This window comes from Convolutriloba macropyga, chromosome 8, assembly GCF_964194025.1.
Source record: "Convolutriloba macropyga chromosome 8, txConMacr16.3, whole genome shotgun sequence".
NCBI lineage: Eukaryota > Metazoa > Xenacoelomorpha > Acoela > Convolutidae > Convolutriloba > Convolutriloba macropyga.
Genome location: NC_134475.1, coordinates 48,029,759 through 48,049,203, shown reverse-complemented (window position 1 = coordinate 48,049,203; position 19,445 = coordinate 48,029,759). Strand labels below are relative to the sequence as shown.

Genomic DNA, 19,445 nt, shown 5'->3' with positions numbered 1-19,445 from the left:
TTTGAAGCTTTTTGTTTAAATCGCGGAGGCCTTTTTTTACGTCGGTAAGAAAGTATTAGTTTTTCAGCTAGATCAGATACGATTATACTCGGCGATGTGGAACAACGGGCAGTAACATGGAGCGGATTTAAGTTCTGATTGTGAATGAAACGCTTAGTGAAGCTGTCATTTATGGCCTTAGTACAAGTTCCGTATAGCAGCTGCTTTAAACAAAAGTTAAGGGTCTGCTGTGATACTCTAAGACAGATGCTCTAAGCAGTGACTGTCAATTTCAGCGAACCGAGATATCGAATAAAATGATTTGGCAAAACGTAAATAAACGGTTATTTTCAGAGTTTGCTGAAGCTAAGTGATTGCACTATTTAAACGGTGTTGTTTCTCACTGAATTTTTTCGTTCTGTTTTATAAAACGTAACTTTCTTCGAACATATTTTCTCAGCACAATCAATAAGTAATTCTGACAAGGAGGCTCGGTAATGTGCGTTCCACATGATGTTCCGACCCCGCCCATCCACGTTTTGATTTATTAGTCAACCAAATGAGGAAGAGAAAGAGGAGGTTCAACAACTCATATCTTTCAGCAAACAAACAATTAAAGCTGGATTAGAGAGCCGATGAGACTTACCCTCAATGAGAGTACTGGATGAGATACACCCAAAAACAAATACTAGCAAACATTAATTACGACCAAAACTCGAAAATATTTAAGAAACAGAAAATAACAAAATGAAGAAGGAATCCTGTAAAACCCGATCTAAACAAATCAACCTTTACTTCATTAGATGTTCATTGGATAAGATATAAGATCTCTCAATAATGCGACTCGGTGACAGGGTGACAATAAAGAGCAAAAAAGACAGAGTTCAAAAACACAATTCACTTTTTTTTTTTGAAAAAAAAAACAGTTTTAAATTGAGTGAATTGAAAGCACTTCGTATCAACTGGGCTCATTAGGGAGGCTAATTTCTACGTGAAGCAATTTGGACTTGTCGTTATCCGTAATATGCTGGACGACTGCAAAACTAACAGTGCCAATTGGGCCAAACCATTAATGTGATAATGTGGAAAGGAAACAGAAAACTCAGAATCAGAGGATATCCAAAAATCACACATTTTTTAAATAAAAATTCGTAGAACCAAACCCATGACACCATTGGTTGAAAATATAATATAATAGAGATTGGATCTTGGTCCACTGGAAATAGGATGCGACCTATCGTTACAGACCAAGCTAAAAAAAATTGAAAGAAATAATATAAAAGTGACATCAACTACTTTTTTAAGAAATATTTACAAAAGTTACAAACCAAAAGTTTTGAACTTTAAACAAAAACAGATCAATTAGCAACTGCTCAGGAATCCAGTTGTGCTTGTTATTTTTGAAGCCAAATCGTAGGACGGCAAAAACAGCAAATACGGATAAACTAGAAATTCCACAAGCAATTTATCGAAGCCACAGTGTTGCAGCCATTATATCTATAATACAAAAAAAACATAAAAAACATTAAACTGATAAAAGCCCTTTTATGATTTGCGTTAGTCCCTTTTGATTTTAACTGGGTCTTCTAGGAAAAGCGTCTTTGTGGAAAATACAACAAAACGAACCACAAATACTGAACAGCATTGAAAACTCGCGAAATTCTTATGAAAACACATTTCTAAGCTCTATAGACATCTGCCAAAACATAACCAACAGCAGAAATGTTTAGAGCAATAGAAAATATATGAGTTCCGTCGATAATAAGACTTAGTTACTTGTAGACGACAAAGATAACAAAAAATTGGAATAACAAAAATGTTTTCTATAAAGAAAACAGTTGAAAGTCTTTAAAACCGTTAACTATAAATTGAAATCAGGAAACAGATTCCGTTAAACAGTCGTGGAAGCGTTCAAATCCTTTAATTTTCATAAAAATACCGAACGACAACAAAAAGAACATTTAGAGGCAAAAAGAAAAAAAAATCCAATTAAATTCTGCGAGAGCACGGATGCGCAGCCGTTAAAACTGCAGACTCTTAACTGAAGTAATTGAACAGTTTCGTTTGTGCATTTCTTGAATGCCAGTTACAGCTATATTAAGTGTGATAAGTTGAAAAGAGAAAAAATAACAACCCAGATACTGGAAAATATGCAAATGTTGGCAAAAACAAAATTATTTTCTTTAAATAACTGAAAGTCATTAAAACTTTTAGCTCGAACCAAAAATCAGTAAATATATTCATTTAGCTGTCTATAAAGGCAATTAGGGCTTTTGATTGACAGGAATATGTCGTATGAAAACGAAAAGAACCTCAATTACAGGCAAAGACAAAAGTCCAAGAAGTTTTGAGAGAACGGCTTCGCAGTCGTTAAAACCATCAGCTATTCACGAAAGTCATTAAAAATTTTATTTTGCGCAATTTTTCAATGCCAATTGGAGCTATAATTTATATGATTAGTTGAAATGGAATAAATAACCTACTCAAATACAGGAAAACATGCGAAAATTCTCAAAACTTCATCAGATTTCGTACTAAGAAAGCCAAAAAGCATTACTTGAAAATAATACCAATATAAAGAGTTTTTATCTCCGCTTGGAATAAGTTTTGACCTGTATTTAAATTCAGACTAAACTACATTCGGACAGAAATAAGATTAAAAATTGACAAATTTCAAAACTTCACTAACATTCTCTTAAAACAAATACATATACAATACAAAGTTATAAGAGGCATTAGATAATAACTGAAAGCATTGTATAAACTCACCTGCAGCTCGTTAAGAACCCAGTTGATTCTTTAATTAATAAAACGTTGTCATGGGGCTCCAAAATTTTTACAATTGAATCCAAAACAAAAGGAAATCATTTAAATATTACGAAAATACATCTTCAAAGCCATCTAAACTATGAGCTTTTCTCTGAAGACAAACTATGTTTTCATATGGTCTCTTTTTGTATTAAATAGGATTGATAGTCATTGATTGGGCCGCCATTTGAAATATTTCATCTCGGTAATCAACATAAAATAACAAAACTTCAAAAAAAGTATTTGAAAAAGATCGCCTTAATATAATCCGAATAATTTTTGATTAAGAATCCACAATGAGTTGACCCCTAGCCCTGATTCGTGTCAGCGTACAACAAAAACAAGTAATTAGTCCATATATCGGCAAAATAGATCATTTATTAAATGAAATATTTCAATAAACCACAAATGAGTCATGCTTTTTTATTTTTAGGTTTATTTTTCAAAAATTGGCTAAATTTTAGTTTCAAAAAACTCCTACAGGAAACAAATGTACAGCTATCTTGTCAAAGAGTTTTCAAAGATTGTGACAAGAGACGTTAGGCCTCTACTTCCTGCAAATTTAAACGAAGTAGGAAACAAAAGCTAATTTGGAACCCTTCTTGAGTTTAAAAAAAGTATCAAACCCGAAAAAATTAGCAGAAGTATTAAGGAAAAAGCTCAATTAAAACGAGCTGGCCACCCTTCTCTGTCCTTAACCGTAAAAGAATTAACATTGTTTTTAACAATTTTAGTAAAATATTAAAAAGAATCAAAATTTCATTAAAAATTACGAAAAGTCAGAGTAGAAGCCAAAGGAAAACATGAACGACTCCTTGAGAACGGATTTTTTGTTGATTGAGCTTCATTTGACTGTAAGTGAGGTTTGTCAATAACAAAATTTCGATATTAAAAGTGACTAGTCTATAAGTGATTAAAAAACAAAAAAATGCGAAAAGTTTTCTAAACAAACAGCTCTCAAATGGAATTCGAGTTTTTTTATAGTAAACTTACCTATGAGACCAAAACTATCATTTTTATTGCTTTACGTCTATTAGGAAGGCAAAATTGTTTCATTTAGTAGCATGAAGTGTAATCTTGAACTAATAGTTTCACAGAAAAAAAACCTTAATTTGAACGAAAATTATGCTAAAAGTGAACAAAATGTCCTGTGTTCACACAAAAATTTAAACATCGATAACTCCTCGAAAAAAACGAAATTCAGAAAAATCTTTTTAATTTTGAATTCTAGCCAGGATGAGTTTTTTAATGATATCACTCACATTTCTCTACGATGAATATATCGATCGGCCAAAATTGACTGCACAAAAAACCCATTTGAGTATATAGTTCCGCCCCCCACATGTGGGTCGGAACAAAAAAGTTAGTTCTCATGGTTAGATTATAGTGCCATAAAATATTGCATATCACAATTCGAAATTTATTTTGATAAAACTCCTGGGTCAATCTGCGAGTTACTCCAAGCACGCTATGAGCGATAACTCGTCAAAAATGCGAAATCAGTCGGGGCTGTTTGGCACGTACGTTCTTCGGATAATTGAACATCCTAACAAAAAACGGAAACTAAATTTTTCATTGAACATGCCGCTGTCATTGTGTATTTAATTAGTGAATGGGACAGCTGACAGTTCAGGAGATAATTATTTTAAAATAAAGTTCAAAAACGCGCAAAAAAGTTAAATCGAAAAACTGAACTGTTTCTAACGTTTTTTAAGTAAACTTTAGAGCATTAGTTATAGCTGGAACAAATTTCGAAACAGTTCAATTTTCGTTGGTTAAATCAAAAGAACGGTGGAAACCATCGATTTCGTGGAAAAAATCAACTAATCAAAAATGTTCGCAAAACAGCTAAATTTTCTGAAATTAACTACAGCAATAAATGTCTTACTGTATGTTTCTTCAAAAATCTTTTTCGATGAATTTTGTAGTGGCAGATTGCAACAAAATTTCTAAAACAACAAAAGGAATTCACGTTTAACTGTTATGAGGCGATTTCGCTTCACTTAGTTGTTCCGACCCACTTTAGTGGGGGGAGGAACTATAAACTCAAATGGGTTTTTTGTTCAGTCAATTTTGATCGATCGATATAACGATATAATCATCGTAGAGAGTTGTGAGTGGTATCATTAGAACGCCCGTCCACCATAGAATATGGAATTAAAAAGATTTTTGTTTTTTCGCTTTTTACATAGATTTATCAAGGTTTGAAGTTTTGCGAATAGTAGACAATTTTCCGTTGCTTTGATTCACAGCTTCCGCATTTTATGCCAAATTTTCCATTTTTTCTAAATAATGTTGAAATTGTTAACGATAAAGTTATTGATTTCATCTTCAAAGATAGAGCAGGGTTGAATCCATGATAATGATAGGTCTACCTTGCTTCCCCAGGACGTTTAGCTGAACTTTTTTAAGGATTTCGTTTAAGCTATTTGTTTTAATGACTTTCAACTTTTTTGAAAAAAAAAGATTTTTTTCAACTATCCCCTTTTTGGTCTCATTTTGGTCACCATGTAACTCAATCTCACTAATAAGAAGTCTCAAGGACTTTTATTTATTCAATCATTTTTTTCTGTTGGTTATATGTTTTGACTGATGGCTTCCACCACTTATTTTCATAAAAAAGTTTCGAGATTTCTATACTGTTCATTTTTTGGAATTCTTTTCGTTGTCATTTCTACGTAGTCCTGATATAGGCAAGTCCCGTTGATGCTCAGATGAGAAGCAAGTTACGATTTACAGTTATCGCAAATGAAATATTTTAATTGTAGGGCCTTGAACCTTGGGATCGTGAAAATTGTTTGAAATTTTGTAAGCTAGAATTTGATCTATGTAACGATTTTAATTTCAACCATTTTATCGGCTTTGGTACTACTATTAGTACGAGATTTCATAAATTACGAGATTTTTAAATACTTGTACATTTTAAAGGATTTTTCTTTTCTTTATGAATTATACCATTAATGGTAGTTCCCACCACCTTAAAAATTTGCGCAATTGAACATTATTAATGCTCTTAGTGACAATTTATGATTTCAACGGTCTCACTGTCATTTCGCGCAAAGTTTAATTGAACTTTTTAGTTCTGCCGGTATTTGCCCTTCTATTTGTAGTTGTTTAATGTACACTGTCTAATGACAGGTCTCATTGCGTCCTATGGAGATATGAAAGAAAATGTAGTGAGTTCAGTTAAAATATATTGATATTAATCACTTTGCAATTAACTGTTTTCAAAAATTGAATTGTATTTTTGAACTTCGCAACTTTTTGATCTTTTTTTGTTACCCAGTAGCATTGGGTACGGGTCCCATATCTTTTCTAATGAAGTATTGTTTAAATTGTTCTTCAGGTTTCATCTGATGTGAGTTTGATTTGTTATTACTTTCTTTAAAATCGATATTTGTTTAAATTTAAAAATATTTAAATAAAGTAATATATTCAAATTGATATTTATTTGACTTTTATTATTGCCTTTTCTAGTAGTCCTATTAACAACAAGTTTCGTCGGTCTTCTAGAGTGGCATTTTTGTATTCCGTTAGTTGCGTATTGAAGATATGTATGTTATTGAAAATTTTTTTATCTCCATCATTTGGTGGCCAATTAAGTCAACAATGTGAATGAGCGGTGACGGACCATTGTGCGTACGCACATTACCGACCCTCCTTGTTTGAGTTAGTAATTATTTTTGATGTTTTCTAGTTCCTTAAATATCTGAAAGAAAGTAGAAAAATATAGAGTTAATTCTGCTCAACGGATAATACAAATCAAACGGCCTAAATTTTCCATTAAATTAATTAAAAGATTTAATTTGAAATTACAAAACCTACTATGAAAAGCACAAAAAAATTGAAAGTATAAAAGAACATTAAGAATTGTCGTTTAACTGATCTCGGGAGACCAATTGCTTTCACACATATCTTATTAAAGTCTATCGGTTGGACGAATTGGTGCAAAACCATACCTTAATTTCAAATCCTAGGTTTTTCACATTGGCTAAACATTGTAGGTTTTTGCGTACTACAAGAAGAACAAAATTTTGGAGATCCTTCGTATTAGGAAATCCCACAATATTTCTCACATTTTATATTTGTCATTGAGATTCATAGAGGAGCAAATTTTGATATCTGCTTTGGAATTAAGCACTACCAACTGGTATTTGACGAATTGATCTTGGACGACCGAGGAGTTTAAAGTAATTGTAGACTTATTAATTGGGGAGCACAGATTTGAGGAGTTCAACTCTTTTTTGTGGTTTCAGTGGACAAGGAGAGTTGATTGCCATGATAAATAACATCTCGTTTAATTACAAATATAATAAATGTGCGAAATTTGTCAAAAAAGTAGATTTTTAAAAATGTTAGTGAGCGAAAAAGAGTGGTTTGTTAAAGTAGAATGTCATATAACAAAAATTAGAAAAATTTTCTCACGATTTGGTTTGCCTAATTCAACTGCGTTATTTCAAAGCAAATTTTTGGGTTGAAAAACGAACATAACAACGTGATGAAACTCTATCTATGTGCATCCTCCCACCTTCCTCCACCGCGCAAAGGCCCCATGGATAGCACCACAATCACATAATATAGATAATCAAGCGACGGCAACAGTTTAATTGGATCTTTTCAACAATCCCCCCTTACTGGCAGAATCGCCCCCTTCTCTGCTATACTTTACTACAATATTACTTGGCCTATAGTTTAGATAGCCGAATACGAGTTTAAGCGGAATCGCGCACCGCTGATCACGGCCACGCCTCTCGTGCGCTGTCGGATGCAATCTGGAAATCGCGGGTCGGTTATCGCGGCGAAGCGAGCCCACCGACCCGCCACTCGGAAATTCGTTTCGATTTGTATTCCAATTCGGCTAATTGCCATAGCATAGCGTATTATTCTATTTAGGTTAAGATAGTATGCGCATTCGTATAAAGTTTTTAGTCATCTCTGATTGGTTAATAAATCGCTCGCTTAAATTCTATTCAAGAATAGCCCCCATTTTGCAAAAAGGGGGGCAATTGTTGAAAAGATGCGATTAATTCCCTTTATAAAATTTAAAAATTTAAATTAAGTAAGATTATCTCAATCAATTCTAAGCTCCAATTTTTTGCTCATTCGGTTTTGTCACTGTTTGGTTGAAACTACTGGCACAGTTCACCTATAAAATTATGCGCAAGGTGCTGTACTGTAATTATACATTGGTTATAATGTGAGCTCAGAGAATAATGTGTTGTTCCTGTTTTTTGGCGGTGACGTCTCAGCCATTAAACGTACCAAAACATAGAATTTTAAGCAAATCTGATTGGTCAAGAAATGTAAACCACTGCTCTTCGTGTGCTCAATTGACTCTGAAGTTCGCCATAGTATAATTCTAGATTCCATATTCTGCCACACTGGTCATAGTCATGTCTGAGGCGCTTGGGACTTATTGTCTATCTATCACAACCAAACGTGATATCCCCCTTGGCATACGATTTTTTTCTCATTTGGCTTAACGCGGCGGCGTTTCAACTTAGACGACATCAAATTTTTGTAACATATAGACGACACAAATATTTAATAAATGCTGACTCCAACTATGCGCTGATACTTGGGACCTGTTTGATGATCTATGTCTAAAGTGTGATCACTGTAGGGTGCAAACAGACTGGTTATTTAGGATGGGGGGACAGAAAAGATATTTTCGTTGTTGCTCTGTAATTAGTAATGAATGCGTTTGATATTAAGGCAGATATTCTACGCGCGAAGTAGGCTTACCTAGTTCTCTCAGACTAACCGACTCTATGAAAGCAAGAAGGTAAACTTCTATTAATACGGTGGTAATACAATACAGCACCGGAGTCAAAGGTACACATATCATGCAATTATCTAATAGACTGACTATGAATAGTAGAGTTAGCGCTATATAAAAGAGAATAGTGTCTTCTCAGTCTCTGACTGGCTGGAGGCGTACATCCAGTATTTCAACTGCTACAATATACGTTTGAAACATATAGCAAGAGAACCTCAAAAGTTTAATTATTGGACAATATCTTAATTAATGTTAACTTGACCTCCTCGAAGTACAAAAAACGCAACGCCGTCCTCTTGCATGCACTTTTTGAAACCCACACTTCAATTTCAATTTGTTCAACTAGCGTCAGATCAAATACAAAAGCTTGTACATTGCGTCAGCGTAACATATGTTTGCGCGCGTAGCGCCATGAAGACTAAATTAATTAAAAACTAAAGCCAATTTTATCTTAACACAATAACGTGAGAGTTATGGAAACTCCTTTTCCATACTTTTTCTCGCAGCGTGAGTTTTTTTTGTCAAACTATGCGTCTATGTTTACAGCTTATATTTTAAATGTGATAATAACAATAATACTTTGTTTGAAAGCGAAAGCGCGTTCATTCATGCATGCAAGTTGAAAGTTATGGCCGGCTATTATGTTAGGAAAAGAAAGCCATAAAAATTATAGCGAGGATAGTTTTCAAGTTTTATTTTGAGAGAAATGTATGAAAGAATGGAAAATGAAACAGAAGTTACTTTTGAACACAGTATGTCTGTGTGTTTTATATCGAGGATATTTGTATGTGAGTGTATGTAAAAGAGCAGCAACACTTGTGCCTCAACTTCAGAATTGGAAAAACTAAACAGTGTGAATAAATTCAAATTAACAACACATTATAAAAATAAAATAAAATAGTGACTGACTGTGGTGGCCATTGAAATTCATTCTCTCTTTTGTTATTTATTACTAACCATAGATGGAGTGAACATTGTTGCACTATGTCCACACTGAGCTTTTTAATAACTTTTTAAACATATTACTGAGTTTATCAGCTCTATTATTTATAGATGTGACATTTATAACTTATTTCGATTTGAGACACATAACTGTGACCGTATTTTGAGATCAAGTAAGTATGTCATGTTATTCAATTTCTTTTAGTCTAATGGGTAGCTCCCAATTTTTATACGGGTCATTGTAATTGAATTTTGATATTTTTTCTGTTAAAACCCACTTTTTGAAAGAACCTTCTAAGTAAAATATATCCGATTTTGTCTGCATGTCTCGTCCGGACCACTCTGTGGAAACCATCTGCTAGCCTGAAAGAGTTTGCTTGCCGAAATACAAGTCTAAAGAGCAAAAACAGAGAAAATCCCAAGATCCCGTTACTAAATCGGAAATCGGATAATCAATTTTTATGCTTAGTAATCTATAGCAAGTTTTGATACAGTCTCAAACTATCAATCAATATTGGCCATTTCTCACTCAGGGGTTTTGCCAAGAGTTGCGAGCTCTTTAAACGTATAAATAGAAATGATACGAAAACGTTCGAAAGGTAACAAACACTAGAACAAGACTAAAACTATAGCTGCTAGCTATGTCGACTGTTTTTCCTGATATGTCAGGTTGATAATGAACTTATAAGACTAGTATTGGTCTTAGGAGATTACAAATTTACTAATAGATTTATATGGATTTTAGAAACATGCACAATTTTTTAGCTTCCATTTTATAAAAATTGCTAAAACTGTGGTCAATTTCCGCTGAGAACAATGAAACTATTACGTCGTAAAACGTACACGAAACAAACTTGCTTAGTTTTGTCTGGGTTTTTTTACGGTCCATGTTTTAAGATTATAGTTGTAAACGAGCAAGGAAAACAGTGAAAGTAAGGCAAATTTTGGCAAAAACTGAGTAAGTTTCGAAATGTTTCCAATAATTCGTCACTTTTGTCCTCGATTTAGGCTTTTGAGCTATCGTCGAACGAAACCTGCTAAAAAGCGCCAATTAAGTAGAAATTAAAATAAACCTAATTGATTTTTGATACGACAAAAATTTTTTATTTTACTAATTGCGGATGAAAAAAGCAAAACTCTGGCTTGAAGGTACACATAATTTGGTAATTAACAAAATATAGTTTCTATAGTGTCTTAGATCATTATTATTAATGATGAGAACTCTAATTATATGCTAATTGGATATATAAAAGACAATGAAAGTAATGACAGAAATGTTGTCATTAGTCCACGATTCGGTCAAATCAGCCGAAAAGTTCCAAACAAATGTTTTGCGGCGTAACGAAATAATTTTGTTACTTCAAAATTTCCATGTCCTGGATATAATGAGAAAAAGGTTGACAAGTTCACTTGTTTATATGTTAACGTAAAACTAAAAACTTGCTTGAAAAAATGGTCTTTAGACAAAAACACCGTAAGTTCGACCTATACGACTCAGAGATTTCCCTGTGGATTATTTTAAACTAATTAGGTGTTCACGACTGATTTTTTGTTCTTGGTCTTTAATCACAACTTTCTTCAAACACCAGAATAATAAATAAGAAAGCGAGAAGCTGTAGATGCAACAACTCTGTTTTCTTTCTGATAAAAAAGTCTACTGATTAGTAAAACTTCCAAAAATCTGGGCTGAACTGAAAGACTTGTAGAACCTTTCCCAGCATGGACTTTGATGGAAATGAAGTGTAAATGCGGTTGTACGGTTTATTTCCAAGACATGGTCTGCTGCGTGTAAAGGTTTACGAATGGTCCTTGTAAATTTTTTATAGTAATAAAATAAAAGTTTGGTTCCACTTTTTCACTTAAATGATCTTAGCTGCCTACTAAAAATTATGAAAACACCTGGAGAAAACGCAGACACAGTCATAGAACAACGTATTTTCGGACAAACTTAGTATGCAAGGGGAGCCATTTTTATCAGTAGCAAACCAGATTTAAAAGTTTTTGTCAGCAACAAGCAAAATTGTGAACTGTTGTCCCTCGCCTCATCATTGTTTGATCCCCTTGGAATTGTCACACCGTTTTCAATTAGTGTACGATGCATTCTTCAATCGACAGTGAAAAATGTTACAGATGGAATAGTTAGATACCAAGAGAAGTTCAACACGACTTGAAGCATTAGGTTGACGAATTTGAACAGATGCCAGACATTTCTGTTAGCAGGTGCCTGGTTCCTATGTCAGATGCCAAGCATGAACTGCACATATTTTGCGACGCATCAAGTACTGCAAAAGCGGCCACAATTTAGATCAGATCAAGCAGCGCAGAAATAACAACCCAGTATGTGGTTAGCAACGCGAGTTGTACCAATTAAACGAACAACCAGCTCGAAGATAGAACTTGAATTAGTAGTCGTGGGGGTTGAACTTTCTTTCTTTTCGATGAAAAGTGACTTAAGTTTGACAAAAATCAAATCGTTACGGACATTATGGCAAATTCAGTTTAGATTAAATCGGCAATGCGCCAGTTACTTTGTAGCAAAAAGAATTGCAAAAATTTCAAATAAGTTTCAGAAAGAACACCGGAAGTTTTTACCCGGTAAAATCAACCATGCAAAGCATGTAACAAGAGGACTACCATTAACAGACTTGAAAGAAAAATAGCTGTCATCACCAAAAATTTCTCCTTGAAATTCCCGTCCCAAGTTTCCAAAGAGATCAGGGATTTGCAACCACGAACCTTTCACATTCAGAAACTTCAAATACAGCAATTTACCTGAATGATTTCTCTAGCTGGAATAAAATAATGCAACGCACAGAAACCGTGACGAAAGCAGTCAATATCTTTCGAGAACAACCAGTCACTAACAGCTATTAAGATGAACGACGCCACCTACTGAGACAATTGCAGCACGGAACCTTCTCTGAAAGCTGAACCCACATTAGCAAGGTAAAGAATTAGAGGAATCGGTTAAGTTATTACAATTCATTCCCTTTGTAGACAAAGAAGGTTTAATACGAGCAGAAGGCAGATTAAAGCACTCTAAAATAGCCTACATGGAAACTGAATCCACCTCTACCTCAAACGCACGTTGCTAATAATATTAGGCCGCCAACAATTCAAAGTTGGAATTTTTAAAACCATTCTAGCCGAGACATAGCTCAAATCCATACCAATCGCATATGTGTCCTCGTACACAAACGGTGAAGAAGCACTAACCCCTAATAAGTTTTATAAAGACGCTCTCACGGCCCTTTAGCATCACTGACGTCAAATTTGGAAATCTTTGCAAAAGGAGTGCACCGTTAATCTGATCAGTCAAAAGTGAAGAGCAGGATCAGCGGAATTGAAAGAAAGAGATTTCATCTGGTCATTACACGAGTTCACTCCGAGAGGTCTTTAACCAATGGGTCCAATTGTAAAATGCCACAATAGAAAAGACGATCAAGCACGATCGTTTGAAACAAAGACATCGACTGAAGTACTAAACACACCAGCAGTCAAACTAGCTGGACCTCTCTACCAACTTGAAACATTTATCGATTATAGTTTTGAGCTTCAAACAAAAAACTTGGTTAGAATTACATAATCATCATGTCTGAGGTCAGAGTATCCAGCGTTCATTTCTACAGAATTTCAAACAATAGAACAATTCATGACGTCATCAAAACAAGATGAAACTGCTGAAACAAATAAAGAATTTTAACTTTCAATGTAGTCAGAATCCAACTTAGTGTTTCTTTTACTTCAGCAACAACAGTCTTCTTCTAGTTTTGGTTTAATTTTTTCCTATCCGATTTTTCGGTTAAAGCTATAGTATTTGGATTACAACCCGTATAATTTCACATCACAGAGTCTACAGTCTATGTTGCCAATAAATTTCTGAAAATTATACCTTCACAGCCCCAATGAAGCTTAAAATAACTACGCACACACATCCCTGTCATTCAAAAACACGGTATTCCATTAACAACGTATCAAAATGAAATATCGATGCAAAGTTGTGCATGAATACGATCCTCATTTATGACAACAGATGATTAATCTCTACAGCTTCGACCATCCAAAGAATTATTGGAATTGCGGAACGGCAATTTATGGTTAATATAAATTTGATTTTCGAACTCTTCAATAGTAAAATATAACAAAAGTTTTCAAATTTACCCTCAAGCACTCGGCGCTTAGTATTCAAGCACAAGCTTGATTTAGCTTGGTTTTCTGATTTGTTTTGATTGATTGATGACTACTGGTTCATTTTGATTTTTAAATTGTGCGGGTTTGATGTTTTACCCACTTGTTCAATCTAGCAATTCATTGTAATCTAGAAATCTCTTGTGAATAAGTAGCTAACGCATAATTATAAAATTTTCTCATCCGTTATTTCTTAACTAAAAATGGCTTTATTTTGTAGCCAAAATTCTGTGAGCTTTAGTTGTTTACTACTCTCATTGAAATTGCTTTTTTTCGTCAACGCAACGGTCTTTGGCTGGGTGGTTTGAACAACAAGAGGAATCATTTTTTGGATCAATTTTTAATTTAATTTGGATCGCTGCTACCGTTTAATATACAGCTAGTTACGACAATTCAGCCAAGGCGACAAAAACATTTTCTAATCGAGTAGGAAATCTAAAGACCATGTAACTCAAAAGTCAACTCATACAAAGACACTGACTGAAGATGCTAGCAAAAATCATACGGATCAAATTTTAGACAACAATGTGAACTTGAAGAATTGGAGCCATCCGATAAAGTTGTCGAATAAAGCTTGTCAGTAGTTGCCAGCATTTTGAAAAATGTAGAGAAATTAGTGGGTAAAGAATGATGTATTTTAGCAGTTTTGAGAACAGTTTCAGTTACATTTATAAGCATTCTCAGTTTTGTAGAATATACTTTTTTATGGTGTGTCATGTCACATAAATGATCATATCCGCTATCTTATCACTTGGCCCTACAGATTTTTTATCGAATAGTGGAGCTCTTTTTACATGAAATTTCTGCAGGTCAAATATTCAATTATAGATCTGCAATTGATAAGGCTGTTGTGTTTCAGCTGATTAATTACTGTGATTGGTTTACCTCAAGCAAGTTGTCACTGCCCCTACACAGGGGCACGAGTGCGGGTGTTGCTACTCTTGTTTCTTAACAAGAACTACCAATAAGATATAACAACTTGTCTGCGTCCTTCGTGCATTGAGGCACCCAAGCAGAGATGTCGGGGTAAGTACAATTTTGAGATATACTCATGCTAGACTCTTTGTTTATGGAATTGTTTTGTCTCGTGATGTTTGTATTTTGCAAATTTTGCCAGGAAATGGACCGATGAATGCTCATTTTATGGTTCAAACTGCAGTCATTTCAAAATGATAATTTCAGTTAAAATTTTCAAACGTTTATAATTATGAGCTGCTGAATACTAGTATATTGTACTAGTATATACTAGTATATTTTCTTAAAATAAAGCCTGTTGTCATTTATTCTCAATTGTTTTCAAATTCTTCAATAAAAATTTTATTGCAACAGTCTAAAGAAAAAAATTGTTTAAGCTTCAGCTTGGAGAACGGCCAGGGGTAACTGCCTACTTTGAGTTTAATTTTGCGCTTTTTGTTATTCATCACAAAAGAATAGTCTCACCTATTATTTTTAGTTTCAGTATTGGGAGGAGGGCTTTGAGTTGAAGTCCTATAAGCGGCGGCGGCGGGGGGGGGGGGGGGGTAATTCTAATCGGTCCTCCTCAAATTTGCAATTTTCAAGAGATTTCCCACGTTTAACCCAGCATCAATGAAAACGTAATAAATGGACAGGATGGCGTTGTTTGATCTACATAACAAAATATAAATTGTGAGAAAATCATGGAGATTGTAAAAAATGTCAGGTTACTGATACAGAAAATTCGTTACAGGTTTGCACTCGACATTGTATCGCAATAAAATGGTTGCCTGCCTGTAAGCCAACATAACAATTTTCACCAAATCTTCAACAATTTTTCACCAGGGTACAACTAGTTATTAATAGGGTTCTACTATAAGTTTATTGGCAAAACTTCACGATTTAATTTTGTGATAATTGGATTTGTCATAACAGGGGTGGTGATAGTGGGGGAGGAGGTGTGTTGACGGTGACAGTGAAGAGTGCCTCTAAACTACCCAATGTGGAGACAGGAAGGGAGAGTGACCCATTTGCTATTCTGACTTTCAGGGGAGTTCAGAAGAAGACTAACCACATTGAGAACACATGCAACCCGAGCTGGAATGAGGTAAATGTTTTACGTTCTCTCTAGGAAAGAATTCGCAACTGTTCCCTTGTCCAGAAGACCGAGCAAAAACGACGCAAGAAATATTCGGTATGTTTGGGTTTGCCACGTAAGAAATTGCCGGCACGTTTGTTTTGTCCGGTATGGTCCGGCTGCAAACGTAAGAAATAAACGATACGATCAATCTGGGACTACTGGGACGTAAGAATATGTTGTTAATAGCCGCACAGCGATAGCTGGGGCTATTATTTGCCTTCTCTTGGTTTTTTTACAATTCAAAGAATTTGAATTGTATTGGGGCGCTGTCTTTTTTTACAATTCAAAGAAATTTTACAATTCAAAGAATTTGAATTGTGTTGGGGCGCTGTCTTTTTTTACAATTCAAAGAATTTTTACAATTCAAAGAATTTGAATTGTATTGGGGCGCTATCTTTTTTTACGACTCGAAGAGGAGTATTGGAGAAGTCCTTTTTTTTAATCATTTTTATTGGAGTGATTTTTGAAGCGGGAAATGAAACGCGTGAAAAAAATTTGATTGATTTTGGGGCTGAACAAAAATTAAGAGCGGAGCGAAAAGAGAGTGGTTTTTGTTCATACCGCTGTTTTTGAGAGAGCGAGAAATTGATGTGTGAAAAAATTTTCTCTAAGCGAGCGAAATTTTTTTGTTCACGTGCGGCATTTTATAGCAGTTTTTTTCATTTTTTTTGGTTGAGAAGTTTGGTTATGATTTTTTTAAATTTTAGGCCGGTTTCGGTAGTAGTTTGAAGGTTTCTGGAAACTAATATGATTTTTATGATAATTCGGAGGTTTTTAATGTATTTGCTGATTTTCTGGCTAATTTTTTCGTTTTTTTGACGATTATTTTGTTTTACTGGCTCAAATGGGTATTGAAGGAACCCCTTCTACTTGAGCAATTTTAAGATAACAATTGGTTACAGTTTTGTGGGTAACAATCTTTTTTTTGTTGAGAAATATGACAAAAAATGGCGAAAATTGGAACTATTTTTCTTAATTTTTTGCAGTTTTTCGTTTTTTTTTCGGTTTTTAGCTAAGTTTCGTTGCCTTTTATGACTTGCGTATTGTTATGTGAGCATCTGGATACCCTATTGGCTGAAGGGAATTTTTCTTTGGATTTATATGCTTTTGAAATATTAAAAAAATTAGTAACTTTTTCCAGTTTTTCAATGAAAGTTTTTAAGAGCTTTTTTTCATAATTTTAGCCTCAAGTATTTTTTTCAAAATTCACATGAGTGGTTTTTGTAAGTACTAGTTGTTTTGATAAAGTTATTTTGGCAGAGATAGTTTTTTTCGGGATCTCAATTTATAACAAAATTTGATCAGATTTTTTATCATATTTTAACAGATTTGATTTTATTGCTTTTATTTTTTGTTTCATGACTTTGTTTCAAGATAATCATAAATAAGTGAAGGCACGTTTTGTTTGATGAGTAGTTGGATGGCGTTGGACGAGTAGTTGGATGGATTTTCGCTTCGAGTTGTTTCCGGAATTCTTCCGGCTATGTTTTCTTTAAGATCTGTTCACACATTTTCATGATTTTTGAAGTCAAATTGGAGTTGTGATTTTGGTCACGCCGAAACAGGAAGTGGAGCGAAAAAGCGAGTGGTTTTGCGGCGTGAATTTTTTTCGCTCTAATTTTAAAGTAGAGTGCGAAAATGGTGTTTGAACAAAAATTCGGTTTCTCGGTAGTGGTTTTTTGTTCACATGCGGCAATTTCACTCCGATTTTTACTGTTTTTTTGATTTTTTGGATAGGATTTTTTTCTAAATGGTTTTCCCAATCCATTCACAGCTCATTCTAGGCCTAGTTTTTTGTTTGAATTAAATTTTCAATTCTCGCTAGTGGTTTTTTTGTTCACATGCGGCATTTTGACATTGATTTTTTGTTTTTTTTTTCTTACTTTTCGATCTGATTTTTTTAAAAATGGTTTTTTCAATTCACTCATAGTCCATTCTAGGTCTAGTTTTTCTGTTTAGTCAGTGAAAATTCTTTGAATTGTACGTCAGGACTTGTCCTGCTATGTTTTTTTTTATTTCGTCGTCATGATTTTTGTTACGACCATATGACGTCACAGTCACTTTTTGCTCATTCGTTCATGCAATTTTAACTGAATTGCATGTGTGACGTCATTTTTTGCTCTTAGTGGAGCGTGTTCTTTGTTCATGGGCGTGATTTAAATTTTTGGTCACACTTGACTTACCTCACTCACAAAAATGACTTCCGCACTTTGAAATTGACTTTTATTTACTTCAATCCAAAGAGATAAGGTCAAATGGGTGTGTGTCTCTCTCTAAATGAAGGTTATTAGAGAGCAGCTAATAGAGGCAGCAATAAACTTATGCAAATATAACAGATCAGACTTCATTGAAAAGACGAATTTTTTCGGTCTGTCTTTTTTACTGTTATTTTAGACTGCAGATCTACGAATCTATTGCGGCTATTTTCTGGCAATCTGCCAGCTATGTTTTTTAAACTTTAGAAATGTTCGCTTCGCTCGGTTTCAAAAGGTAAGAAAATGTCAGAAAGTTCAATTTATTGGATTCTGTATCTTCGGTTTCAAACATAAGAAATCGTCAATTTTTCCTTACTAAGTCTAAGTTTTTTTGTTTATAGTCTTTTTTCGTTTGTTTTCAGGCAAAACTTTTTATCAAAGGTTTCTTGAAAATTGATAGGGATTCAGTCATTAATTAACACTTACCAATTCTTGACCCGACCATGAGAGATCAAGAAAATAAGCCTTTTTTCATCATTTCTCTCGTCTTGAAACCGAACATGCCAACAATATCTTAACTCTTTAAAATTGCAAATACCGAACAATACCGAGCGAATATACCGGATATATCCTACGTTTAAAAAGCGAATATACCAACGATAGCGATGAAAAAAGCAACGGTTTTCGTCGCGTTTGTCTAAATAGAAGTGAACATACCGACGACTTTCGTACGTTTAGAAGGAACCACTACTGGACAAGGGTTTGCTTCTTACCGCCTCAACAAAAAATAATTTTTTCTTCAACCTACATGAACCGACTAGTTGCGTGTCTTTACTCGACTTGCGTGCGGATAACAATCTTGTTAGATCTTGCGAGAATTTTGGAAAGATTGTGCGCAATCCCGCAAGATCTTTCACGATTTACATCCGAGAAATCTTTATAGTAGTTTTGTATAGCATAATAAAAGGTAAAATTAGTCATTACAGTTACCATATATCGCAATAGAGGAGTAACATTCAGCTAAAAATTAATTTACTTTTTCATAGGAAAGGGTGACGAATCTATTTTTTTAAGTTTCTTACTGTTTTTCCTTTAGCAAAGCTCATTACTAAATTTCAATCCATTCCATAATTATGTTTAATGCTAATTCAGAATAAATTTAAATATAATCATCGAGTTTTTTAAGAAATATTGTTTGGAAATGCTGTTAAAACAAAATTCCTAATATCAAAATATGCCCGACAAATACTCAAAAATCAGCCAATACAACCCATCATCGGAAACTATTTAGTATCTATTAGTATAATCAGAACCTAATTATCAGACTTTAGCAAAATTCTTTGCATTTTAATTGCCACCATTATGCGGCCTCTGTAAAGTACCTACGATCATCAAAACAAATTAATCGGTTAAGTACGATTAGCGAGAAGAAACATTCCTTATACTTAGAAGTTGCTAT

The 19,445-nt window shown here is 34.1% G+C and overlaps 1 protein-coding gene across 1 annotated transcript in view; it reads left to right on the top strand.

The window, feature by feature from the left end:
* Nucleotides 1-9,448: 9,448 nt before the first annotated feature.
* The window catches only part of LOC142345082 (myoferlin-like), a 133,834-nt gene continuing 123,837 nt past the window's right edge, over nucleotides 9,449-19,445 (top strand). The window contains exons 1-3 of the mRNA XM_075397165.1: nucleotides 9,449-9,681; nucleotides 14,556-14,722; nucleotides 15,587-15,758. Coding sequence (XP_075253280.1) covers nucleotides 14,715-14,722; nucleotides 15,587-15,758 — 180 coding nt within the window. The 5' untranslated portion in view covers nucleotides 9,449-9,681; nucleotides 14,556-14,714. The remainder of the gene's footprint in view (nucleotides 9,682-14,555; nucleotides 14,723-15,586; nucleotides 15,759-19,445) is intronic.